Source organism: Pelodiscus sinensis, chromosome 12, assembly GCF_052426305.1.
Source record: "Pelodiscus sinensis isolate ZL-2025 chromosome 12, ASM5242630v1, whole genome shotgun sequence".
NCBI classification, from domain to species: domain Eukaryota; kingdom Metazoa; phylum Chordata; order Testudines; family Trionychidae; genus Pelodiscus; species Pelodiscus sinensis.
Window position 1 is genome coordinate 23,958,915 of NC_143063.1, and position 27,160 is coordinate 23,986,074.

At 40.1% G+C, this 27,160-nt stretch overlaps 1 protein-coding gene across 9 annotated transcripts in view; it reads left to right on the forward strand.

Moving 5' to 3' along the window:
• The window catches only part of NETO2 (neuropilin and tolloid like 2), a 51,420-nt gene extending 25,498 nt beyond the window's left edge, over window positions 1-25,922 (forward strand). For 2 of the 9 annotated variants that reach the window (XM_075940212.2, XM_075940206.2), the window contains 5 exons: window positions 4,093-4,116; window positions 4,227-4,354; window positions 11,204-11,432; window positions 20,700-20,852; window positions 23,634-25,922. In XM_075940212.2, the coding sequence (XP_075796327.2) occupies window positions 4,093-4,116; window positions 4,227-4,354; window positions 11,204-11,432; window positions 20,700-20,852; window positions 23,634-24,214 (1,115 nt within the window). In that variant the 3' untranslated portion in view covers window positions 24,215-25,922. Of the gene's footprint in view, window positions 1-4,092; window positions 4,138-4,226; window positions 4,355-11,203; window positions 11,433-20,699; window positions 20,853-23,633 lie in introns of all 9 variants that reach the window. The other 7 variants (XM_075940211.2, XM_075940204.2, XM_075940209.2 and 4 more) reach the window with 6 other exon arrangements.
• The last annotated feature ends 1,238 nt before the right edge of the window (window positions 25,923-27,160 follow it).

Consider the following 27,160-nt stretch of genomic DNA (forward strand, 5'->3'; position numbering starts at 1 on the left):
CAGTAGCTGCTTACATTGCTAGTTGTTGTTGTTTGCTCAGAATTTCAAACTAATCTAAAGGTTCAAATTCAAGACTTTAAATGGTCATTTTGCAGCAGTTAGGGCTCAGTACTGGTGAGATGCTTTGAGGGACACAGTTCCCTATACTCCTATGAACTCATCAGGTGCATCTGTACAGGCAATTTGGAGCTGTATTTCATGATTATTGGAATAGCTGTGAGCAGAGTTAGATAACATGGTGGCTAAAAACATCTTAGCACTGTCAACTTTACAGATTCCTCTGCTGCTAAAGCTGGGGAATCCAAACTAGGGGCAATTTACAGTCCCTAGTTTTCCAAGTAAAGAGGTCAGTGCTGAGGATTTTAGAGAATTCTCCCCACAGTTGCTCTATGACCACTATAGCTCTAGCTGTAGCAGTAGGAATCTTAATATAAACCTCCTGCTGGCAATGTACCCCACCATTTTATCTATGTTAGCATGATGTGATGTCAAAAACATTAGCAGCCAGTCTGCTACCATTTCAGTATTTTTAGCATAGAGGCTAGAACAGTACTGAAGGAATGCCCTAAGAAGCCTCCGCATAGCCATTCTGGGGGTGAAGGATGCTCAACACATCACAGTGGTTGCATAGCACCTGACAGATTTAGGACCTTTAGATCAGTGTTAAACATTTTAAGACTGAGGAACACGAAACAATTTTTTTTAATGAGGAATACCAAGGATTTTTTGTTGGGGGGCGGGGGGGGGGGAGAGTTATTGAGAAAAGAAATGGGTCAGGGAAAAGTTATTGAGGGGAAAAAAGTCACCTGCTCCTATAAGGAAAGCCATTTTGAATTCTGTTGTTCTCCACAGCACACCTCTGACTGCCTCGTGGCACACCAGTGTGCCTGGGAACACAGTTTAAGAAACGCTGCTTTAGATTGTGATGTAGACTAAACCTGTTTCGTGTGGGGTTTTGTTTTGTTTTTAAGAAATACTGAATTGACTGGCCTACTAACTACTGAAAACTGGTTACAGAGTGTATTTAAACACAATTAAAATTAGTAACCATCTATCACTATTGGTAATTTCAGAGCTTCATAATAAAGACTGACACATTTTCATATGTTTCATTAAGAACTAAGGAGTTCTTAATATTTGATCAAAATTCCACATTCAGAAGGTGCCTGAGTTGGTGAATTGGTGGTCTTTTCTAGGGCCTTTTAAATCTGTGAAGTAAAAAGAACATTTGTAAAATAGTGTAAATATGTTTTTTTTCCTAAAGAGGACAACATGCCGAGGAAGGCATTAGTTCCTTGCCCTATCTACACTACCAATTGTAAATCGTGTTAAAGAAGTGGAAACAAAAGAGCATAGTTGCTGATTCACAGCCTTTGTATACAGCCTATACTAACAATTCTAAAAACGGTAAGAGTTTTAATTACCACACATTTGGAGCCCTGCGAATGTTCAGATATCCACTTCGTATCCAAATCCGTGGAGATCAGTGCAGATATTGGCTGCTCATTTTTGCAGGTACAATAGGGATGCAGACACATTTTGTATACACGCAGGATTCTATACATGGTCACTAGCTTTAAGCTAACTCAGTCTTGAAAATAGCTTCTCAAACATGGTTTAAGAAACCGAAAACGATAAAAAAATTTAATATGGCTTAAAAGAGTAGCAAGTGTTTGCATTTAAATTGTGCTACAGTCTTCAATATCCATCATATTAATCAAAAGCTAGGACTATGTTGATAAGGCAGCTGCCATGATGAGACAATGTTTCTGAAGGTGCTAGGAGATGCATGCTCCTACTTGCCACATCTTTAATGTGTAGTTTGTATTCCCTAAGTGCAGGTATCAGACCAGTATCTCAATCTATGTGAAGTGGGCCATAGTCCCCTCCCCTTCCCTATTAAGTGACAGGATTACTGCAGCGTGCAGCTTGCATTCGAGCTCAAGAATATGGATTCTGCCATCTCCTTGTGACAGTGCATCTTCCCTGCACCCTCTTTGATCCTGAGCTGTGTGCCTCTCACTAGAGACAGAATCTGGTTCTAAATGTATCAATTGGAGTATAATCTCAGGCATGGAAAGTTGGAGGAAATGGCTTAACTGGGCTAAGCATCAGCTTTTGAAATACCTAGATTCTCTGGAACCATGAATTCAAATCCTGAGAGTGTTGATTCAGCTCTTCATTCTGCTGAGGCACATTAAACACTAAGCAGGTTATTAGGGTTAGAGGAGGAATATTTTGGTTGCAACCTCAGGGAGTTTGTTTTGTTTGCTTTTAATGAGCTTAGGTCTGCTCTGTGAGGATACTAAAGCTCCTATGGCACTTTTGGTGAGAGGATTTGACCTGATGTCCTTGTGCAGAATGCTATACTCCAGCTGGCTGTATTTTAGATAATGTACAAATACAGTTATAAGCATTTTAGGATCCTTTGGGACAAAAAGCAATCTATAAATGTCACCTATTACTGCAAATGTTGTATACACAAGTGTAACTGTTTTATGTTCCTGCTCTTTCTAAGACATGCCTCCACCTCCAGAATCATAGGACAATATTATTATATATTAGTGCAAGTATTCAACAGAAATGTTTGCACTCTGCTATGGATTTAGTCTCTCAAATTGTTTGGATTAGCATGGGTCACTAACCCTTTGGGAACTGTGTGGGATGTGCTAAAATGTTCCTGTAGGGGTTGTACTGATATGTGTGCCAAGCTAATTTTCAGAGCAATTTAACCAATATGTCATTTTCATAACCAAGTTAGCTTAATGCTAGAAAGGCTCGTGCTTGTGTGGCAGATTTATAATACAGATATTTATTTTTTGTGGTTGACTGTAATGGCTGTGAAAGAACAGTTACATTTTGTTTCTTTTCCATTCTCACAAGATGTTTAACATATATTAAGTACCAGTGCCAATGAACAAAAAAACAGAAAAAGAAATTGAGGCTCACAAAATACTTAAATGACACTAAATGCTTGAGTTAGGTTCACACAGGAGAGTGAATTCAGAAAGGCGGTTGAAATTCTGACTTACAGAGATTTCAACATAGTGAACATAGATGCCGGACTGTGTACCTAAATGAAAGCAGGCTAAGGATGGAGTTTTCTGAACCATCTTGAATATTTGTCAGCTCAGGATTTATGCTTTTTTTTATAAACTGTAAATCCCTTTTTATAGATAAAGGGTTACACAAAGATCCAAATCCTGCAGCTTGAGTCCAGTGGGGCCAAGATTTGGTCCACTATGGACATGCAGCCATTGCATGGGCAAACACAACACAATAATAATAGGCAGATTAGCATTTGTTCACATCATTTGTGTAATTGTTGGTGTACTGGAGCACTGGTATACAAAAATTCAGGTTTTTTCCTGTGCAGCAAAGGTACATGTAACCTGCAAGGCTCACCTGTTGAGGGGTAAGTGTATGTGCAAAAAAAACTAAACTCCTCATGAAAATGTGATTGCTTGTACATGCAATGCTACATGCTCGTTTTGGGCCAAACCCTGCTTTCAATGATATCCGCGGCTCATTTAGGATACCAATTTTATATCCGTGCAGGGCTCTAATTAGATCAATGTACGTGACTACCAGTGAAATGTTGGTCCTTGTTGCTTGTTTACCTTTTGTTGAAATGTACCTGAGTACACTAGTAATTCCAAAACATCAGATTGCACTAGTAAACCTCTCCCACTTAGGCTATATAGAGTTACTTATATACCTGTTGATCCTGAAGTCTGATGTGCACAGGTAAACTCATGTGCCCTTGTGGAGCTTTTCTGATTTCAGTGCTATCCAGTACAGGGATCTATCAGTGCAGATTAGGTAGAAGTACAAAATTGAAAGGAAATTCTAGTGTGGTTTTCACCACCTCTATTATATTAGAAATATTTAGCCATCTTAGCAAGGTACAGTCAGTTTTCATGGACTCCAACATCAGGTAACATGAGGATCATCTTTTTTCCACTGATTAAATTTATGTTCTAGCATATGGTATTTTCTGGTGCATTAGAAAATATTGTCTCTAGATTGTTTTAAATCTTGAAGTGACTCTCAGTTGCTAGCCCCAATGACTTGTGGTTTCTTCTGTTGCAGATCCAGACTTCACTTACCTAGGAGGTATTTTAAATCCCATCCCAGGTCTAGTATTAAAATAACAATTTATTTGTACATTAAATTTGTAATCAATCTTATCTTGCATTTGACAGCAAGTTGTATGTCCTTTCTAGATTGCCAGTTTGAGCTTTCAGGAGCTGATGGAATAGTACGGTCCAGTCAAGTAGAACAAGAAGAGAAAACAAAACCTGGACAAGCAATTGACTGCATATGGACCATTAAGGCTACTCCAAATGCTAAGGTAAGTTCATTTGTATCATTTGATATATAATGGGCTTCCAGCTCATTAGTGATAAAGAATGGTCATAAGTAATTATTTACAAAATGTTTCACTTTCATTTATTTAGCTATTGGCATTTAAGAAAATTAAGACAAATTTATTTCAGAAACAAGTTTCTAATTGCAAATCCATAGTAATGCAGCTACTTTTCCATAGCCTGAAATTTAAAATGTTCAGCCACTTTGATAATTTTATGGGTCACATGTTTAAAGGGCCTTCAACTTGACCTCAAGTTTAATGAGTGTAGTTAGCTGCAGACAAATAATCTTAGGATGTCCGTCACCTGATAAGTGAGCAAAATCAGTTACAGGCAGTCCCCGAGTTACGCGGATCCGACTTATGTCGGATCCGCAGTTACGAACGGGGATTTTCTCGCCCCGGAGGACTGGAGCAGCAGGACGCCTGGTCCCGCCGCCCGCCTCCTCCGGGGCGAGAAAAGCTGCTCCCCGTCTCCCTGGTCTGCTGCGGGAGCCAGCAGACCAGGGAGACGGGGAGCAAAGCGGCACAGGACCCGGGCCGGACCCGCGGCCGCTTCCAGATCAGCTGGAAGCGCCGCGGGTCCGGCCCCGGGTCCTGCGCGGCTTTGCTCAGCGTCTCCCTGGTCTGCAGACCAAGAGACGCTGAGCAAAGCCGCGCAGGACCCGGGCCAGACCGCGGTACTTCCAGCTGATCTGGAAGCCCGCGGGTCCGGCCTGGGTCCTCCGCCGCTTTGCTCCGCGTCTCCCTGGTCTGCTGGGGGGGACGCAGCTAGTGCCCCCTCCCCCCAGCAGACCAGGGCGATGTGGAGCAAAGCCCGGGGCCTGTGGTAGAGCAGGTGGGGCGCTGCCGGTTGGTCCCGCAGCACCGCTCCTTGGCGCTACTGGACCAACCCGGCAGCACCCCAGCTACTCTGCCCCAGGAGTCCTGATTCAGCCGCTGCTGATCAGTTACAGCAGTGGCTGAATCAGGATGCCTGGGGCAGAGCAGCTGGGGTGCTGCTGGGTTGGTCCAGTAGCGCCGAGAAGTGGCCGCGCTACTGGACCAGCCCAGCAGCACCCGAGCTGCTCTGCCTCAGGCATCCCCAAGTTAGCCGCTGCTGAATCTGACCAGCGGCTGACTACAGGAAGCCCGAGGCAGAGTTGCTCTGCCCCGCGCTTCCTGGAATCAGCTGCTGATCAGTTTCAGCAGCAGCTGACTTGGGGACGCCTGGGGTTCTTAAGTTGAATCTGTATGTAAGTCGGAACTGGTGTCCAGAGTCAGCCGCTGTTGAAACTGATCAGTTTCAGCAGCGGCTGAATCTTGATGCCAGTTCCGACTTACATACAGATTCAACTTAAGAACAAACCTACAGTCCCTATCTTGTACGTAACCCGGGGACTGCCTGTACTTGGATATCTAAATATTAACCTCTATACCTGTGTGTACAGAACTGGAGTCTGTATATAGAAACAGAGTCCTATTCCACTCCAGTTAAAGTCAGTGGGAACTTCACCATGGGATTTGGGAAGAAAAGGATCAGTCCTGCTAACTCAGACATATACCACTATTGAACTTCCTTTCTGAAATGGTCACATTTGTAGTGTGTGGGAGTCTTATATATCCATTTTATAGATTACTATGTATGAGCGTGTCACTACAATTTTACTATCTTAGGCACTAACAAAAAGTAACTATTTCTTAGATTCTTCTCCAAGTATATGTCAGCATGGAGGAGTGTGGCTAATGCACACAAGACTGGATTCTTTGAATAGCAGTAGCAGTCAGGGTCACGCACATGCCCTCTGCCTCCTTGTCCTCCCATAAGAGGCATAAAGGATAGAGTGGCTGTGATCCTTCCTCGCTCTCATAGCCAACATGGCAATGAGACAGAACCCAGTGACTCTCCAAGTTGCAATTCTCTCAAGATTACTTCAACCAAATTTATAAAGAAATCTTATCTTCACACTTCCAAAACATGGAAGTTTATTTAAATCCTATGCAGTGGGGCAAAGTACATTGTGCCAACTGCCATGCTTCATGGTGGACTTCCTTCAAACCCTGCCCATCATGCAACTGAGCGATCTCCATTAAGGCTAATGCCTGTTTTGCATAGACGCAATCCACATCTCAGAGAGGCATATTCCATGTATGCCCTTTTCTTCCAGATTTAAAATCTGGGTACATTTGGCTCATGCTACACTTGCTAGATCAGTCCACGAGAGTCACTTTGAGCCCACAACATGCACCTTGCAACACTTCACTCAGAAGATTGTCTTGCTTATAGTTATGACTTCAGTCTGCAGAGTAAGTGAGCTTATGGTTAGACACCACCCAACTCCACTTTTCAGAGCAAAGTGATGCTACTAAGACATCCTCAAAATTCATTCTCACAGTGGTCTTAGATTTTCATTTAAATCAAGTCAACCCATCTATTTGTCTTCTCCCCAAAACCACACACGGCACTGAGAGAAAAGCCACACACTAGATGTGTGCAGAACTTTGGTTTAGTCTTGTCAATGTAACGAAGCAATCAGACCATTGTCCCATCTTACTGGCTATAGACAAGGTAATCTAATCAAAATGCCTCACACTGAATTTTGAATCTCACTGTTATCCAGCTGGTGTACCTCACCCACCAAACATCAACACTCACTCCACCTGCTTCAGAAATGTATCTGTATCAGAAACTTATCTGCAAAGTAGTGATGTGGTGAAAACCACTGGCTGTTGTGAAATGTTAGACGTTGGATTTAGTTGTCAGGTCAGATGCCCAATTCAAGAAAGCAGTATAACACTTGCTATTCAAGGGATGCAGCAGTGACTTCACCCTGAGGGGAAAAGGGATACTGCTTAAGTCATCTACAGTGGGGGCCCAGGCTTTCACATACTCTAAAAAGAAAGAACAGTTAATTACCAAACAATAATTGTGGTTCTTTGAGATAATGTAGGCAGTGTGTCTCTCACAACTCATCCTCCATTTGCACTTTGAAATAATCCTCAAGCACACCTACTCTGGAATCCACACTGACTACATCTTGAACTACAGTTCTTATAGGCTAAGTAATAGCTGCTTGTGTCACATGTCTTTCTATGTCTGCTTATCATACAATACAATATAAAATCGAATGAGGTAAGGGAAAAATGTAGGGAAAGGGTGGTGGCCCAGGGAAGTCCAATCTGTACCTGAACCAGCACCAAAGAGTAAGGTATCTATAGATCTAACTATAGCAAAATAAAAACTTTATTGCATGTTTTGAGAGAGTGACTTAGAGCTCTTTTCTAGAATGAGTTATAGAAGTCCTTCTAAAAATAATTTTACAAAAAAATTCTTTGTTTTCTATTTAGTGTTCCATGCCTAAATTAGTTTAATAAATATTATTAAATGTTGCTTGAAGCCAGTTCTGTAGCTGAGTGGTTATTGAGATTAGATTATCTTCCTAAATGATTGCAGTTCACACACTCTATAATCGGTCTCCTGAGTTCCATTTTTGACAGGGCTGTGACTTTGTTCAAAATTGAACAGTCAGATAGTGCAGCCATGGGTGTTTTATCCTTTTATGGAGGGGAAAGATTTTTTCAATTTCTCAAATTAGATTTTTTTTGTAATAAAAATGAATCTGAAAATTGAGAGTGATGGAAGACTAAACAAAATTTGTGCATCATTGAAATTCTGGACAGCCTTCAGGGATTCAGAAAATTAATCAGCATTCTAAAGAGGAAGTCCCTGATATTATTATCTTATCTGCAGGCTGCAGAAATCCTTAAAATTATTCTCATTAGTGCCTAAAACATGATGTATCTTTCACTAGTTGAAACTTTTTGGTAAAATTGTGCCCTAGATTTGTGTACACAGCAAGGGTGCAATATGAGTGTTAGATTGACTATTAATGTTGTATTCCTTTCCTTATAGATCCACACCAGGAGTAAAAATACAATTAAGCAATAGTTATGAGAGTTGTATATTTCAGGATAAATGTTGATCAGCTGCAGCTCTTTGACTTCAGGGAGGTATGAAGTCAACAAAAGCTAAGGTGCAGTAATAATGGAGACAGGAAAACAAACACTCATGTAAATGGTACGCCACAATCTGCAATACTTGGTGCAGACTGAAGCAAGTGAATAAAGATTCAGCTGTAAACTATTAGAGTATTTTCTCAGATGAAGGGGAAAAATAATATCAGATGACAACCTAGCTTTCAAACATATGGGCTGTGTCTACATTGGCACCCTTTTCCGGAAAAGGGATGCTAATGAGACCAGTCGGAATTGCAAATGCCGCGGGGGATTTAAATATCCCCCGCGGCATTTGCATGAACATGGCTGCCGCTTTTTTCCGGCTTGGGGTTTTGCCGGAGAAAAGCGCCAGTCTAGACGGGATCTTGCGGAAAATAAGCCCTTTTCCGGAAGATCCCTTAAAGTAGGAATAAGGGATCTTCCGGAAAAGGGCTTATTTTCCGCAAGATCCCGTCTAGACTGGTGCTTTTCTCCGGCAAAACCCTGAGCCGGAAAAAAGCGGCAGCCATGTTCATGCAAATGCCACGGGGGATATTTAAATCCTCCGCGGCATTTGCAATTCCGACTGGTCTCATTAGCATCCCTTTTCCGGAAAAGGGTGCCAATGTAGACACAGACATGGTGTGTAAGGGACATACTTCCAGCCTCTTGACTGTGGAGGACATTGGTAGGTACAATGCCTTGGGGTAGTGGAACTACTAGGGAGAATATGTACTAGCCTGCTATCCATTAAGTTGCCTGTGGGCCTTGCTGCTCTGTACTAAGGGTATGTCTAGATTCCAAGAAGACACCTTCAACTAGACACCTTCAACTGTGTCAGCTGACTCAGGTCATAGAACTATAAAATTGCAGCACAAAAAGAGATCCACAAAGCACAGGCTCCAACCCAAGCCTGAAATCTGCATGGCAATTTTATAGCCTCATACTCCAAACCCAAGGCCGCTCACAAAGGTCAGCCATTGGTGCTTTACTGAAGTGTAGACATACACTAAAAATTTTCAGAAGGGTAGCTATGTTAGTCTGTAACTTTAAAAATGAGTAATCCTGTGGCACTTCAGGACTAACAAAAATATATAGGATCATGAGTTTTTGTGGGTAAAACCCACTTCATCAGATAAGTTGGAGTAGAAATAGCAGAATCCAAGATACGTACAACAGCAAAAGCAGTTACCTATTAATTGTAATTAATTAACTAAATATTTTGTAGTGCACATAGACATCTTTTCCGTTCATCAAAGGACACTATAGAACTTTCAGTGGCAGGGTCCACATATCAACTTAATGCATGGCAAATTAGTGTCCTTTACATTCAGGTGAGTCAGCATCCTTGCCAGGGCCTGGGGTAGAGGGTTGGGGGGAGAGGAGTGGAAGTGGTTCTATGCTCCCAGAAGGGTGGGGTGGGGGCATCCTACCCATAGTGCCATTTGGAGTACCACTCCACCCTCCCCATCGCTGTCTAGGGCCCTGCAGTATGCTTTAGCAGCGATTTAAAGGGTCTGGGGCTCTGGCCACTGCTGCTGAATTGCCAGGTCCTGGCAACAGTCCCCTTTGCCCACCCCCTGTCAGTGGGCCTGTGTACAGTCATACCCTGGCTTGCTGCTTACTATGTCTCTGAGATAGGCTCTTCAGTTTAGTGCTTTTGAAAACATCATCCATAAACCATATAAATCATATGTAAGGAGCACAAATTGTACTGACTCTCACTTAAGTATATTTGAGAATCCCTCCCCCACAGTATTGTCATTCTAACATAAAAATGTAATACATTTATATGAAAACGGAAACCACTGAGTTTTTTTTCTTTACTTAATCATGTCAAACTCATTTTAGGAAAAGTAAGATTGTTTTACCAGATCAAAGCATGGATCTGAGTCCAGTAAACTGTCTGTCACAGTAGAAGACTTGGAGAAAGCTGGCAACCTGGAGTGGGCTGTTCTGGAATAGCTTGCCCATATGAGAAGCTTATTTCTAACCCCTTCTCCCCCATCAAATAGAGGTTAACCCAAGTCTCTCAGTTGTTCCCTTGCATCAAAAAGCAAATAGCTTTATATTTGTCTATTTGCACTTCAAATGGCACCTTAGTCTTCCTAAATTCATGGTTGTGTATGGTCTGCTGTAATATATGGGCTTCACACTTGTCTTTGAGTTGGATTTCCAAGCCTCTGAGGGATACCAATTTGGCTCACATGGCCTCTTGAATCTTGCCCTTTAACCCTAGTTTGTTTTGTTTTTGTTTTTGTTTTGTGTTCCTGCTTTAGTTGGGTTGTTTGTGCCTTCAGTGACTCTGCTATGATTCATTAAATAGCCTCCATGCTGAGAGTAAGGACTTTTGCTTCCTTACTTTTTACTTTAGGGCCTCTTCAACTAGATTTCTCTGTTTTGCTTTGTTCTTTAAATCTGTCATTCTGAAGTTCAGAAACCCACTACAGGAAAAGGCCTTTCCCAAAATTCTGATAAATCCTTGCATTCTTCATGTATAGTCCTTGCATGCATTCTATAGCCTGTACCATTTTGTATTATTAGCTTGGCTTTTCCTGTAAGCTTAGAGAGGTAAAACAAGAACATTCCAATTAAAATTTACCGTCATTTAATGATACTTAGGATAAAAATAATCACAAATAATATTCCATAATGACATGCCATTTTGTGAGGGATTCATGGGTTATGTAATTGTAAGCATCCAACAAGAGTTTGTAAACTGGGAGTTCCATGATTCTATAAGGAGGACAGAATACTGTAATCAGGGTCCACTAGGAGACTAAGAAAAATTCTGCAGTCTTTATTGCTAAGATTTCTGCTTTAATTTTCTTAAAGGTTGTGGGGGTTTGTTTTAAATAGATTTATTTGAGATTCCTGGACTACCAAATGGAGCACTCAAATGAATGCAAGAGAAACTTTGTAGCTGTGTATGATGGAAGCAGTTCCATTGAAAACCTGAAGGCAAAGTTTTGCAGCACAGTAGCAAATGATGTGATGCTGCGGACTGGAACAGGAGTTATACGGATGTGGGCAGATGAGGGTAGCAGACTCAGCAGATTCAGAATGTTGTTCACTTCATTTGTTGATCGTAAGTACATTCTCAGTTGTTATCTTAGTGTCCAAGTACTGCATGTATTTAAGAAAAAGCATCAGCTTTGTGTTATGAGCAGAGCACCAAGCATAACAAAAAATGTTGCTTCTCAATTCACACAATTCTCTCAATTCAGAGAGAACAAAGTACTCACTTTAATGTTCATGGGCACTATTCCTGGGGAAAGATTCTCTTATAAAGGTCTGCCTTATATCTGAACCTGGTAATAGTCAATCTCAGACTCCAAGCCTTTTCTTACCAGGAGTTGCATAGCTAGGGTCATGCTACTGAGAATTCTCTGCCCCAGCACATAATCATGTAAATCTATATTCCCCCTGCTATGTTGCCTGTGGGTGGTGAGGCAGCCTTTGAATGAGTCAGGTCCCAATCTGTCAAGGACTCCATAGGTTAAGACAAGAACTGTGAACGCTGTTCTGAGATTTTGTATGAATTTTATATTCAAAAGTTAATGATGCTCACAAGGCTTATTATTTAAAAGGACATTTTATGTGGGACTGCATTTAATAGTTTAATATGCTACCCCTTCTGTGTACTTTACCCCAGATGTGGCTGAGTTTTATAGCTTTAATCTATTCCCATGTGTATACATATCCATATCACGCCACATAATTTGAAACAGTTGGCAGGGTCACTATAGGAGAGGTCTGAGCATGGAACCGTAGAGCAGGCATGAGATATGTTGGAAGACCAATATAGGAAAGCTAGTGCAAAGCTTTCAGACTCTATGCCTGCTATGTCACTCCAGTGCAAACATTCTTGCATTTTTCCTAATGTTGATTTTACAGCAAATGTGACCTGAATAATAGAAATTGTATAGGTTTGGGTGTTTAAAAAAAAAAAAAAGCAAAATTAATTGGCAATGCAACTGTTACTTTGCCTCATCCTGGAAATGATTCTGTTCAACATCTTACAGGATTGGGTTTCTTAAAAAAAAATTTAAATGAGTGTGTTTTATCACAGTTTCATAAAAAAGAATTCAAGTTGTATTCAAATTTACTTGCCATGAAATAATCTTTGGTTAATTTGAAGTACAATATGATACTGCTACTTTATGGATATTAAATTAAAAAATAACTATTGATATTGCAGAAGCTTGTCTAGGGTTTTAGTACACTTTTCATACTTTAACATTCCTTTTCTATAACTATCACTTCGAAGTACTGGTTGCTAATCAAAATTACAAAAGCTTTTTTTCAGTTTATTTCTTCCTCCGCTACAATGATGAATAATAATGGTAGCTCTGGTGAGGCTATTGATTTTTATTCCATTCTTGCTTTCCCAACAAGCTAAAATGATGAACAGGTATACAGATATCTGTTTAGACTTTTTTCTTTATAAGAGAAAATCAAAAAATCATTGCCAAAAGGAGATCTGTAAAAAATAGGCAAGAACAACTATTCATGTCTCCCAGCTTGAGGTTTGATGCCACAGGAAAAGGAGAAAGGTGAGTCAAAATAAAATGCCAAGGAAACAGAGCATTTTGTGTATTTTTTAAAACATATTTTCATTTTTAATATATTCTTGTTATAAGCAAACTTCAGTGCTCAAAATAGTGAAATTATGTGCTTATTCTTTACTCAGATCATTGAGCACATTTTTTCCTCTTCTACCTAACTACTGATTTGTAATTGTATGAATCCATCCATGAAATAAATCAATATTTCTGAAGAGGTTTACATAAATGAACTAATTCTACATGACATATTCAGTTCACGCCTACCCATTGCAGATGTGACTGAAATAGTATAAGTCAGCTAACGGGTGAGCTGAAATAGAATGTGTTTTGGTTTCTTCCTTTGTATAATATATAATCACAACTACTTACATTAAAAGAACCTTAATAAGTTTGCAGAGTCAAACACTCAAAAATAAGGAAATGCCAGAAGTAAGGTTGCCTGTGACACCTGAATTTAGCCTAATTGTGCATATGTATAATCGTAATTGATTAAATTTTTTTTCCACGGGTGCTTTGACTTATTCAGTGCTGTGGCTGGTGCTCCCTTAATTATTATATCTCAATATTGTGTTCTCCTCAGTGTTCAATATGTGGCTCTAAGCCTTATTACTTCAGTTTATTTCTTCATGAATTCTTCTGTGGTGCTCATCACTATAGTGTCTGAGTATTTTACAAATAATTATCTTCAGAACGCCTCTGGGAAGAGAAGGCATAGAATGTTTCACATTCTGCAGATGGGGAACTGAGGCGCTGAGATGAAGGTCAAAATAGCCACTAATTCTGAGAGCAGATTTTTTTAAAGAGTGCTTAACATTATAAAGCACTTACTCACGCACAGCTCTCATTTACTTCAGTTGCAGCTGTGAATGTGCAGCACTTCTGTAAATTAGGCCCCAGGACTGCAAGTGGGGCATCCAGAAAATGAATTCTTAATTACTGACCTCTCTGTGAATAGTTCTGGCTTATATGATAGCATCACACAAGAAGAGATCAAATCCAGTTCACCAGGATGGCATGTTGTTGCCCTTAACCACAAAACCCTCCTTTCTTTTACTGCAGTTCCCTCTTCATTCACTACATATCTTCCAACTTCTTCAACAATCGAGAAAGATGCTTCTACAGCAAAAAGCCTTTCTTTTTTTTTTTATTAACAGCACAACTCTTATACAACCCCAGAGAAGAGGTCTTATGGAAAAAAAATAGGGTGATCTTTGTAATTAAAGATTGTATTGTGCACAGGAAAACTTATATTCTGGAATTTCCTATCTTTTGAGTGCTTGGTTTTATAACCTTAATAACATTATTTCAATGTAGTTATGTGTAGCAGTGTTCTTATGGCTCCCTGCCTTCAGTTCTAGTAGCTGACTGCTTTGAAGCCAGAAGCAGCAATTACCAGGAAAGTCCAGTTTCCCCCATAGCCTTGGACTGAAGAATCCTCAGTCACACTGTGGAAATGGTGCATATGCAGTCCAGTCAGCTACTAGAACAGGACTGGGCAACAATTTTTGACCGGGGGCCACTTTAGAAATTTTTGAAGTGGCCCTGGGCTGCCCTGGAAGGGGTGGGGCCTTAGGCAGAAGGGGCGAGGCCAGGATACTTCCATGCTTCCCCACCCACAGACCCTGATTGGTCTGGGGGTGGGAGAGTGCGCAAAGTCTTTACCTCCCGCAGAGAGAACCGCCAGCTCTAGTTACCTGTGCCCCTGGCAGTGGGAGGAGACTTCACATTCTTGCCCCTGCTGCCCTCAGGTCCATCAGGGCCTGGGAAGAGGAAGCACGTGAAGTCTCTTGCTCCCTGCCCACCCTGCAAGGGAGTGCCCTGCTTAGAGTCAACAGCCAGCTGAGCAGCAGCTAGCAGCTGACTTTAAATGCTGAGCCCTTTGCAGGGTAGGAGGAGACTTCACGTGCTCTCCCTGCCCCCAAGCCAATCAGGGGTCTGAGGACAGGGGAAATGCACAAAGTCTTCTCCCGCGCTGCCAGGAACACGCAGTGCACTGCTTGTGGGGCGGGGGCAGGGTGGGAGGAGACTTTGCGTGCTTCCCCCTGCCCCCAGACCCTAATTGACATGGAGGTGGGGTTTGCAACAGGGCTTCCCCAGGCCTGATCAACTTGCTTGGTGGGCCGGATCCGGTCCGGGGAGGCCCTTTTGCCTACCCCTGTACTAGAAGCTAGGAGTTGTAAGCATGCCCAGTAAGGACAGAACCTTTAGAAACTTAAACTGTTAGGCTACGTCTACACTGGCCCCTTCTCCGGAAGAGGCAAGCTAATTTAGAACTTTGGAATAGGGAAATCCACAGGGATTTAAATATCCCCCGTGGGATTTAAATAAACATGGCCGCCGCTTTTTTCCGGCTTGGGGAAAAGCCGGAAAAAAGCATCTAGACTGGCGCAATCCTCCGGAATAAAGCCCTTTTCCGGAGGATCTCTTATTCCTACTTGTAAGTAGGAACAAGAGATCCTTCAGAAAAGGGCTTTATTCCGGAGGATCACGCCAGTCTAGATGCTTTTTTCCAGCTTTTCCCCAAGCCGGAAAAAAAGTGGCGGCCATGTTTATTTAAATCCCCCGCGGATTTCCCTATTCCAAAGTTCTAAATTAGCATGCCTCTTCCAGAGAAGGGGCCAGTGTAGACGTAGCCTTAATCTAAGTTTCTACTGAGTATGTATGAATTGGGTCTGTGTTTTTCAAAGACTTGTCAGCCAGCACTTTGTTCCCAGGTATGGGAATACTGGAGCATTTCAAATCTCAAAAACTTAACAAATTATATATTTTACCTAGTCATGTTCTTGGAACCAGCCGAACCATTTTGGCTGACAGTTCAAAAAATTCAGCCTATGGCAGACACACAGCATAAAAAACTTCAGCCCAGATGGTTTGTTTTGCAGTTAGATACTACTGAAAACAGCCCTACAATGGGAAATGTTGGGCAACCTAAATAGGTGGTGCTACCAGCACCACATTTAATACTTCTCTATTACAAAAGAGAAAATATTGATGGGGCCAGTTGGCTCTTTCCCCTTGTGCAGCAAAGGGAGGTTGCAAGGAGCTTCCCAATTCTTGGCCCCTTTCTTTCCCTTCTTGACAAGTTTCCTATATAAGTGATGCAGGAAGTGCACACATGCCTTTCATCCAGATAGATGTGATACTTGCAAACCTCCTCTTGGAATGGAAGAGGCAACAGAGAGAAGTCAAAGCCTTACTTCTTCTCTGTACCACTCCATGAAGCTGAGTGGGTGCAGAAAAACTTCATCTTAACATCAGGAAGCTAAGAGAGGGGGACTGAACTTTCTGAGGCATAATTCTTTTAGCTTCCAAGATGTTAGATGGCTATTTACCACCCAAGTCACAATCTGGGCTTAAGTTTGTAAAAGGGACAGAAGGCATTTTCATTACAATATTCAGTACACAAACATACCCAGACAACATCCTCTCTTAGTAAACAAAATACAGGACTATGTAGCACTTTAAAGACTAACAAGATGGTTTATTAGATGATGAGCTTTTGTGGGCCAGACCCACTTCCTCAGATCAAATAGTGGAAGAAAATAGTCACAACCATAAATACCAAAGGATACAATTTAAAAAAAATGAACACATATGAAAAGGACAAATCACATTTCAGAACAGAAGGGGGATGCGGGGGGAGGGGGGGAGGAAGGTAAATGCCTGTGCGTTAATGATATTAGAGGTGGGGAAGGGTAGATGTCTGTGAGTTAATGGTATTAGAGGTGATAATTGAGGAAGCTATCTTTGTAATGGGTAAGGTAGTTGGGGTCTTTGTTCATCCCCCCGCAGAGAGTGTCGAATTTTATCATGAATGCCAGTTCAGAGGATTCCCTTTCAAGTGCAGATTTGAAAGTCTTCTGAAGTAAGATGCATGTGATTAGGTCATTGAGACAGTGTCCTTTCTGGTTGAAATGGCAAGAAACTGTTTTTTCTTTGTGATCCTGTCTAATGTCTGTAACATTAATGTAATTAATTAATGTAACTCACATGCATTTACCTTCCTTCCCCCTTCTGTTCTGAAATGTGATTTGTCCTTTTTATATGTGTTCATCTTCAGTGTCCACACAACCTCAATTTTTAAATTTTCATTCAAAAGATTCTCCCTCTTCTCCATTTGCAGTAAACTGTATGGTACTCAAACGAGCTATGTGGAAGAATAAAGAGTTTAGATTCTTTTGCCAGGATTCAAATTCTCAGTTCTTGGTAATGCACATATTTCAAAACCAAAATCTTTTACAAAAGAATCTAGGGAGGGAAAAAATGTTTTTAAATGTTACCCAGATATATTTCAAACAGTCAAATTTCATACCTAACAATGAACCTCAAAATGACATGGCTACAGAGAAAGTACTACCGAAAAACCAAAACCAGCTTTCATCAAATTCCTGGTTTGATCCTATGTCCCACAGCTGTTCATTCCACATTTGTTCTACCCAACAACTACTGTTTCTTTGGCTTTCCAGAAATTACATCTTGCAGGAATAGGCAATCAATTTTATACCTTGTTTCTTAAGTTAAGAAAAATCTAGCCAGTTCTTCTATACAGCTGTGCTTTCAGTCAAAGATTCTTAATCATGTTAGCTTTGATCCGTGTCTCCAACATTTCCACACTAATTGGCATATTTTTTTCTTTATACATGCTACACAAAATGCTGGATAAACACCCGTTTCTCAGGCTGAATCACTTAAGATCCTTTTCTGTTTGTGCTACTCCTTCTTAATTTAAATTAAACAAGCACAGAAATGGTTTCCCTGCCTTGTCAAAATTACAAAAAAAAAACTTTCCATTTATTTTTGAACAGATTAAATTTAACATGGTATGGTACTGTATTCGCTTTTGGTGGGAGAGGAGGTATGTCTACACTGCAGAGGTTTTTTGGGAAAATGGCCGGTTTTCCAGAAAAACTTCACTTACGTCCACACTGTAATCACATTTTTTCCACAAAAAGTCAAAAGAACGGAGGGGTTTTTCCGACAACAGTAAACCTCTTTCTATGAGGAAGAAGCCTTTTTCCGAAAGAGCTGTTTCAGGAAAAGGCATATGTGGATGGGGAAGAGGGAGTTCTTTTGAAAGAAGAGGAAAGAGGAAAAACACAGGTGCCCTGGTGGCCACTCCATCCATAGTAATCACAGCTTAAATGTGAGATAGCGTCCACACTGAATGGATGCTATCTTTTGAAAAAGCAGATCACTTTTTCAATGCGCTTTTGCTGTGCTGACACTCACTTTCGAAAAGTTTTTCCGGAAGCTCTCTTCCGGAAAAGCTTCTTGTGAAAGAAGCCTGCAGTCTAGACATAGGGTCACTCCTGCTGCTACTGGATTGCATTCTTCTCTCTCCAAATGTGATGTTTGGCTGACTGGTCAGTTCATACCTCTGGTGTTTGTAATGCTGAGGTTCTACCGTAGTTTAAAAAAGTAATCAGAGTTTGATCAGGCAAAAAACCTGAGGACCTTATTCTTCCCTATTGGCACTTAAAGTAAATGAATGGCCAGATTTTCAAAAAAGCTCAGGATTCAGCATCACCTTTGAGCTCCCATTCCAATTCTCCCTGAGAACAAACTGGCCGTAATTTATTAATCTAATGGGAGCAAAGCTTTCTTGAGAATTTGACCATTTATTTGGATGCTGGATGAAGGCTCACCTCTTTTGCATCTCTGAGTTCAAACTAAATAGTGAAAAGAAGTTAAATGAAAAAGTGGAAGTTCATTTGAAAAGGCAATGCCTCAAAAGTTCCCTCCCTCCTCTACTGCCTTAGGCCTCTCATTGTTAATTCATACAGTGCTTCTCCACTACTTCTCATGAATTAATAATGCTAAAGATACTGTTCTTCAAAGGACCTCAAACTTTCCAAATATTTACATTTTTACAACACCCAAGCAAGGAAGGTACATGCAGTGCCGAACCGAGCCATAGTTGCACCCCGAACAGCGGGCACACGGCGCATGCACAGCCCGGCCCTGGGCACGTAGCACATGCATGGCCCCGCCCCCAGGCGTGCAGCACCCCTTACAACTTCAATCATGCACCCCCTCATAAGTTGGCGCCCCAGGCAGCTGCCCGGCTAGCCCCCGCCCCCTCCTTCTTAATCTGGTCCTGGGTACATGAAACAATTATAATGATATTTAGAAATATTGAAATTACTAAGATAAAAATTGGATAACATATGCATCTTCTAGGAGATTCCTAAATTATGTAGGACAAAAGCTTTATGATCCAAAGAATTGAGGCTACAAACAGAGGCTCTATACTTACCAATATATAGCAATCGATTGATAACATGAAAATAGAAAAAATCAGAACCTTGAACCATTATCTTTTCCTGGACAGAGTAAGAACTTGTCAGCTGTACACTTCTATCCTAACAGTACGCAAATCTACTGGTATATAACTGACTTTGAGCAATACAGAAATCTCTCGTGTGTAAATACTACATTATTGATGTAGAGAAATGGAACACTGTATATTGAATAGAAAATCAAAAGCAATGTCCTGCAGCAGAAAGACTATGCTACATATATACTGAAAATGGATGCTTTGACATTGATCTAATATCAAGGGCATGTAATATAAAGAAATTTTAAATTCTCTTTAGAGAGACTGCATAGTATTTATTTCTTCAGTTTTCTGTACATAAACAGCTGCCAACTAAAGGCTTGTCTCCCATGCACCTTCTATTATTGCTAATAAATAGGGCATGTTCATGAGCAGTTCACCTCTTTCACCATTAAGTTCCAAATGGCTGCTGAGTACAATATAGCAACAGCCATGAAGTCCCAGTTTGCAGGTGTGTTATTGTGCTTACACTACTGGTGCCCATATGATAGCCATTCCTAAATGTCTGTAATGCACTTTGAGCTCGGGGGAATGCACTGTAGGAGGGCTGATTGCTACTACATTGTTACCAATGTAATACATTTTTTGTACCAGCTTTTTGGTTGATTTTGGATTCTATTCATGATGTCTCCTTTAATATACAAAGCCCTACAGGGCTTCAGGCCAAGCTTATATCTCTCTTCCTATGGACTGTCTCAATGGCTGATGTCAGCAAGGATAGTCTATTTGAAAATACCAAGATTTGAATTCCTGAGGCGTGAAGAGAGGAGTTTTTAGGGAAAGGTCCTCCACTGAGGAACTTGTTTCCTCCAAAAGTCTCCAGGAACTGGAATTTTACCTCCATGTAACAGCCAAGGTTTTGGAAGTACTGAATATCTGCTGGAAGATGGGTAGGAACTTTAGCTGCCTCTGACCTACACAGCATCTCTTAGATTTTTAGAGTTTCCGAGCAGGAATGTGTCATGTTCATGTTGCGTTCATCTGTAAATCACAATGCCTCCATGACGTTCTGTACTGGAGGAAAATATACTCTTCAGTGAAGAAACTGATGTCCTGTGTGTTTGGAAAGCATATGGCACATTTTGGTCACCAGTGTAATATAATCAGTAGGTAATTCAGAATGCAATATAATGCTTTATGACAGACACTCAGACTATATAAACTTTCTCCATCATGTGCATTTGGAGACCAACCACTATATGACTCTTATGGTAGCCAATTTGATCAGCAATGTTTTGATTATAGTGTCTGTTGTGCATCTAAAAGCAACCCCAATAGGCATATAGTAAACTACTTAAGTGACATGCAGGAAAACACACTTCATTTGAAATCTTCAAATCAGTAAGTGAAGAAATAAATATGTATTTTGAGTAATGCAAAGTTTCTTCACAGACTTTGTGCACTCTGAGAGCTTGGCAACCCTTAACTTGTTTTTTCTTTTCTCCTGCAGCTCCATGCTCAGGCAGCACTTACTTTTGCCATAGCAACATGTGCATCAATAATTCTTTGGTCTGCAATGGCATTCAAAACTGTGCATACCCTTGGGATGAAAATCACTGCAAAGGTGAATATAGTTCAACACACAACCTTCATGACCAGGATGGTCAGTTTGCCTTTCATTTAAGAAAAACATTAATAAAATGTCTTTTCTTGCAAATGTGTGGAAGACAGCTATTTAATTAAAAATGAAGAAGTCCATGAGCAGGGTTGAAGGATGTACCTGCCTTATAGTTGAAATATCTCATGCCCTTCACAAAGGGTATTTTAAACTGTAAACAGAGCACTAGCCTACTGTATTTGCCTGGTTTCTACTGTTACTGTCCATTCCTAAATCTTGATGCCTTGTGCAGGAAAATCCTTGTTTTTTGAAAGAGTCCCCTTTGTTAGTGTGAAAATGTAATTACCAAGCTAAAATGTATCTTTTCACAGAATATTTGTTTTATTTATTCTAATTAACAAAACTAGTCACTTGCAAGTTTCCATCATAAAGCCTGCTCCATCTGAAGCGCTGTCTATGCTAGTATTGTACACATTCCCAACAGAAAGGGGTTTCTGAAATGTTTGCCTTAACTGAAGATTGTTTTCTGAAATATGCACCTTTCCTAGAATCCTTTATAAACCCAGTGCACTGGGTGAGACTTATTTATTAAATATATGGCAACAAATTGATGCTACCATGTGTACTAAATTGGCCATTATGGTTCATTTTAGCTTTAGACATGAACAGAATTGTTTGTACCTAACATCACCTCTCCCATCCTCAAAAGAAAACCCAAAATGCAATAAATATTTTTACTGTTTTCTAATGAATATTATGTTCTATTCATACACATCTTTTAGTCATTCAGGGACATGTACTTCTTCCAGAGCAAAACATTTGTCTCTAAAAGTGGCACCTTAGAGATTAACATTTATTAGGGCACAAGCTTTTGTGGGAAACCCCCCATTCATCGGATGAATTGGAATGGAAATAACAAAGGCAGGTGTGTGTATGTATTATATTAAAAGTACTAGATAAATATATCTCTTCCTTTCTTATACAAGTGGAGAACCAGTGTTAACCAGGCTAATTCGGTCAGGGTGGATATGGCTTACTCACAGCAGCTGATAGAGTGGTGTGAATATAAAAGAGAGGAGTAAATTGCCTTTGTAGTGAGATTACAAATCTAAATCCTTATTTAGTCCTAATTTGATTGTATTGAATTTGAAAGTGAATTGCAGCTCTGCTGTTTCTCTTTGTAGGCCGGTTTTGAAACATTTTTTGTTGTTTGGGTGGGGTTTTTGGTTTTTGGGGGGTTTTTTTGTAATCCATTACTGAATGTCCAGGAAGATTAAACCACTAGGAGAATACTTTATGTATGTTGCCTTTCTTGATATCTGATTTGTGTCCATTTATCCGTGAGGCACAGACTGTCCAGTTTGGCTAATATATAGGGCAGAAGGACTTTGCTGGCATATGTGCAAGCAGATGAGCCACGATGGTGTGGCTTATGTGGTTCAGTCCTGTGATGGTGTTACTTGAATAGATGTGTACAGAATTGGCAATGGAGTTTGTTGCAGGAATAGGTTCCTGGGTAAGTGTGTGGTTGCTGGTGAGAATTTGGTTGAGGTTGGTGGGGGAGGGCTGTCTATAGCCATGGACCAGCTCTCTTCCAAGGTCCGTGAGAGCGAGGGATCATTTTCCAGGATATGTTATAGATTGTCAATGATGCACTGGAGGGATTTTACCTGGGATTGATGGGACTAAGCAGGAGTATTCTGTTATGTTCTTGTTGAGCCTGTCCTGTAGTAGGTGACTTCTGTGTACTCCTCGTTATTTTGCAGATTTAGCTCTGCTTCCCTTTGAGGCTTGTCTCTAAAAGTGTGGGAAACCTGCTGTAAGCAGATACTGCCATCTTGTGTACTTTCATAGGAGCTGCTATCAAGTAATTTTTAACTGATCTTATGACATCATGGCCTGTTAAATAACTTGCAACTCAATATGTAGGTACTGTTCAGTCCAGTCACGAAGCCATTTAGTGGAGTCAAGCTAAAGAGTATGGTGGGATTTTTGTATATTGATTTTGTTGTTATTTTAAAGGACTAAGTTTGGGGCCTGATTTTTCCTCCATTAAAATGGGAATTTTGCCATTCGCAACAATGGGAGTAGACCTGGGCCCTTTGTATATGAGCATTTGTAGTTATACAAAATAAAGTAATGATATGCAGTTTAATCAAATTTTAGATTTCAGAATGTAAACTCATTACCACGAGGGTCAGGAAGGAACTCACACCTCAACAAAGTAGGTATGTGGCTGAATTAGAGGGGTCCCACCAGCCTCTGAAGGTTTTCTACTGCTGAAAGCTGAAACGCTGTGCTGATTTTAATATGGAAAAGCCCACAAAACTTATAAATTCATTAATGTTCTAATATAACTTCTTTCCTAAAAATAGAGCCATATACTGCTCTTCAATGTTTGTGTGAATCTCGGGGAAAACCGCACACATTTATCTGAGGGCAGAGCATGGAAAACTTGTCAGAAATTGCACACTGTGAAATTAGCTCAGTTCTACAGTCTTTGCTCGGCTCTTGTGAAACAAAACTTAATTCCGACTAGTGAGTTTCATCTGAGGAAGGACTAATACTTCAAACATACAGGGCCAAATTCTGCTCTGACTCCTAGGGATCTCAGTGTCCATTAAGAAGCCTATTCTTAATTAATAAACATTTGCACACATATGAGTGACATCACAGAATATGACCTGCTCTGCCATTTACACTTCTCATTAACTTAAATCTTTACATACAAAGTCAAAACTAAAATTTTACCAAATTATTTTTGATCAGCTATTGTAGACAGACTCAAAAGCCCACCCTTTCTCTCTCTTTTTTTTTTTTTTCCAGAGAAGAGAAAAACTGGACTGTTTGAACAAATCACCAAAACTCATGGAACCATCATCGGAATTACTTCAGGGATAGTTTTGGTTCTTCTCATAATTTCAATTCTGGTGCAAGTAAAGCAGCCTCGCAAAAAGGTTATGGCTTGCAAAACTGCTTTTAATAAAACTGGCTTCCAAGAAGTATTTGATCCTCCACATTATGAACTGTTCTCCTTAAGGGATAAAGAGATTTCTACAGACTTGGCTGACTTATCTGAAGAACTTGAGAACTATCAGAAAATGAGACGTTCCTCTACTGCTTCAAGATGTATTCATGACCATCACTGTGGCTCTCAAGCCTCCTGTATAAAACAAAGCAGGACCAACCTCAGTTCCATGGAACTTCCTTTCCGCAATGATTTTGCACAGCCTCAGCCGATGAAAACATTTAATAGCACCTTCAAGAAAAGTAGTTACACATTTAAACAGGCCCATGACTGCCCTGAGCAGGTAATAGAAGACAGGGTGATGGAGGAGATTCCTTGTGAAATTTATGTGAGAGGACGAGAGGATACTGCACAAGGCTCATTATCCATTGACTTTTAGTCTCCTGCTAAAGGTGAAATTGGTATGTGTATATCTGACACACAATGTGTATATATAAAAATATACCATATGTAGTGTGTATAGGTATACACACTTTTTAGCTTACTGTATCCAGTTCATTTTTTAAAAGAAAAATCTTCATAACCAATAACCGTTGCAATGGCCACTTTGGTTGAACAACAAGCCAGAAGATTTTGCATGGAACTATTAAAAATATTTTTTCTAAATCTAAAAATGACTAGATTTTTCTTCCCTCCCTTTAGAATTATTTTTCCTTTCACTTTCTTAAATAGTTTTCAGACCAATAGTTTTAATGAGCTTACATATTTTGACACAGATGTCTTATCATACTTATCAAATTGCAGCTAGAGTTACTATGGCAAGTGCCAATTAAGACAAGTTATGCTGCATCCATCTGTTGCATCTTGACTAGTTTTTATATTACTGCCTTTTAATTATTGGCTCCCTTACACAGTGTTCTGTGAGAAATAAGTGAAATGGTCTATTGTCTTTTAATAGTTAGTGTTTTATCTTAGCTATATTCATTTTAACATTTTTTAGAATACAGCCAGTCCCCAAGTTACGAACGCATCAACTTACGACCGTTCGTAGTTACGACCAACTCCCAGTAAGCGCATTACAGCCAGTCCCAGAGTTACGAATGCGATCCACGCTTACAAACAGCATGGCCGTCTTTAAATGAATGGGGTCCGACTTACGAACAGATCGAATTACGACCAAGTGTTTGGTATGTAACTCATTCGTAAGTTGGGAACCGGCTGTGTATCGTCTTTTCAACTTGTGGATAAAATTTAAGTAATTCACAAGTATGTCTTTCGATTTTTAGACACTGACTTTACACAATGGCTTCTTTCAGGAAGATGTCAGTTTTCAAAAGTATAGGGTGGGCCAAATTCTGACATGTTACAGCCATGCAATTCCATTGATTTCATAGATCTGTAATTAAACCTCTGGGTTTTTTTCCTACTACTTACATAAAGAAACTCCATTGAGTGTTTTGTACATTTGTCTCCTGTAGTGATCCTAATCCTGTATTCCCCCTATTGAAATCCATGATTGATAGTATCAGTTGGTGTCTTAATTGCATGAAAAGTACAGAATGAAACCTGCTATATGTTACACTTTGAGATCTATGTGATAACTAAGGTGTATGAAAAGGCCCTGGGGACAAAGAGAAATCTGAAAATAACTGAAAGAGCCTTTTAAGGCTTCTTACTTAAGGCTTCTTACTTGAGACTATCACATTTTTCTAGCACTTATTTCCATGCTGCAAAATTGCCTACTTCAAAACTTTTTTTTAAACTGCAGGTTAGAACTCGTTTTGTTTTTTCAGCACAAGACAGCTTGTAAAATAACAGTTCTCATGGGTTTTTTTAGACTTTTGATATAATTTGATACTATACAAACTGTTTATTAAATCAAGATGCAACGCCTGTACAGTGAGCCTCTTTCAGTGTCCCCATTAGCAGAACTGAATAACAACAGTCAGTGAGTGGTGTGCACATTGTAACTTGTAAAGAATACTTAATGACATGCATTAGCCATTTTAATCCATGATTTATTTGGGTTTACTTTTTGTTTTTGTTTGTTTACAGGAACTGTTACTATTTCACTAAATGTGACCTTACAACTCTGTTACTGGACATATCCTGTATTAAGAAATGTACATAAAGACAAATTATCATAAGTTTTTTTTTGTTGTGCTGACTGCAATCTGCAATGAAATTTAATTCAGTTACTGGAGGTTTCTGCACTACAAGGACATATCAGTTGCTGGGAATGTATGTAAAACAGACTTTTTCCTTTTTAAGATTAAAACAAACTGCAATTGTAATTGCTGGCTTCTGGTAAGGGTAAGTGAGAAGCAAAATGCTACTATCATGCTTAGAGCATAATGTGTAAAGTATACAAAAGAATTGTGTGGCTTCAGCTCCCATTGACTGCAGAGATTAAAGGGCATTTGGCCCTTTGAAAGAACTTGCTGAGCAGTTTGCAGCAGCAGACTTTTAAGGTCCTATCCCATCATTAGTTAAATAAAATTGTGCCAAAACCCTTTTTCTCCCCCAAAAAAACCCAATTCTCACTGAAATTTTTTGAAGATATTTTTCTGAGCTTTTTCATAAAACTCAACAAAATTATTAACTGGCTTCTCCATTTTTCTGCAGTAAGAAATACTTTGCAATGGTCAATGGCATGATAGGGCCATTTGGGAACCAAACCATCACCAAGCAGTCTGATTTTTAAATGAGAATTAATGACATGAGTAAGGATTATTCATGTAAACAAGGGTTGCAGCAGCATGTCAAATTATTTTGGCTATATGTGAACGTCTCCCCTATAGGCTGATGGCTTTGTACCACTCTGACAGCAGAGACTAGTTGTGAAGACATCCCAAAATACCCATCTGGAGGAGAAGTGACTTCTCCTAAAGGTCATCCTGAAGTGCATGAATGTCTTTCCATTTCCAGACCCTTATGCCTATGAGCATCCTGCTGTAACTTTCCAAACAAAAAATGAACTGGGTCCTGAAGCAGGGAACTGCAAAGGTGACAGTCACATTATTCCCCTATTCATCCCCATTTCTGATTCAAAACAGCACAACAAAACAATAGAATCTGCGCCTTAGAGTGTCTCCAGCTTTCCTCTAGAGTTAATGGAGAATCTACCCCTGATTCCAGTGGAAGCGGGATCAAACCATAATGTGGTGATAACAACAGTACTGTCTTTTAATCCTGACAGGGTACAATTTGATGGTGGGGAATAAAACTATTATTTCTGTCCCCTTATTGCAATGGAGGTTTATTTTGTTAGGAACACTAATTCTCTGTTTGGCTTGTTACAAGTAGGTTGAAGTTGATACTGAACCCAAGAATGAGAACATTGGTTAGAAATGGTATTTGTCAAGCTATCAAAGCAATGCAATGC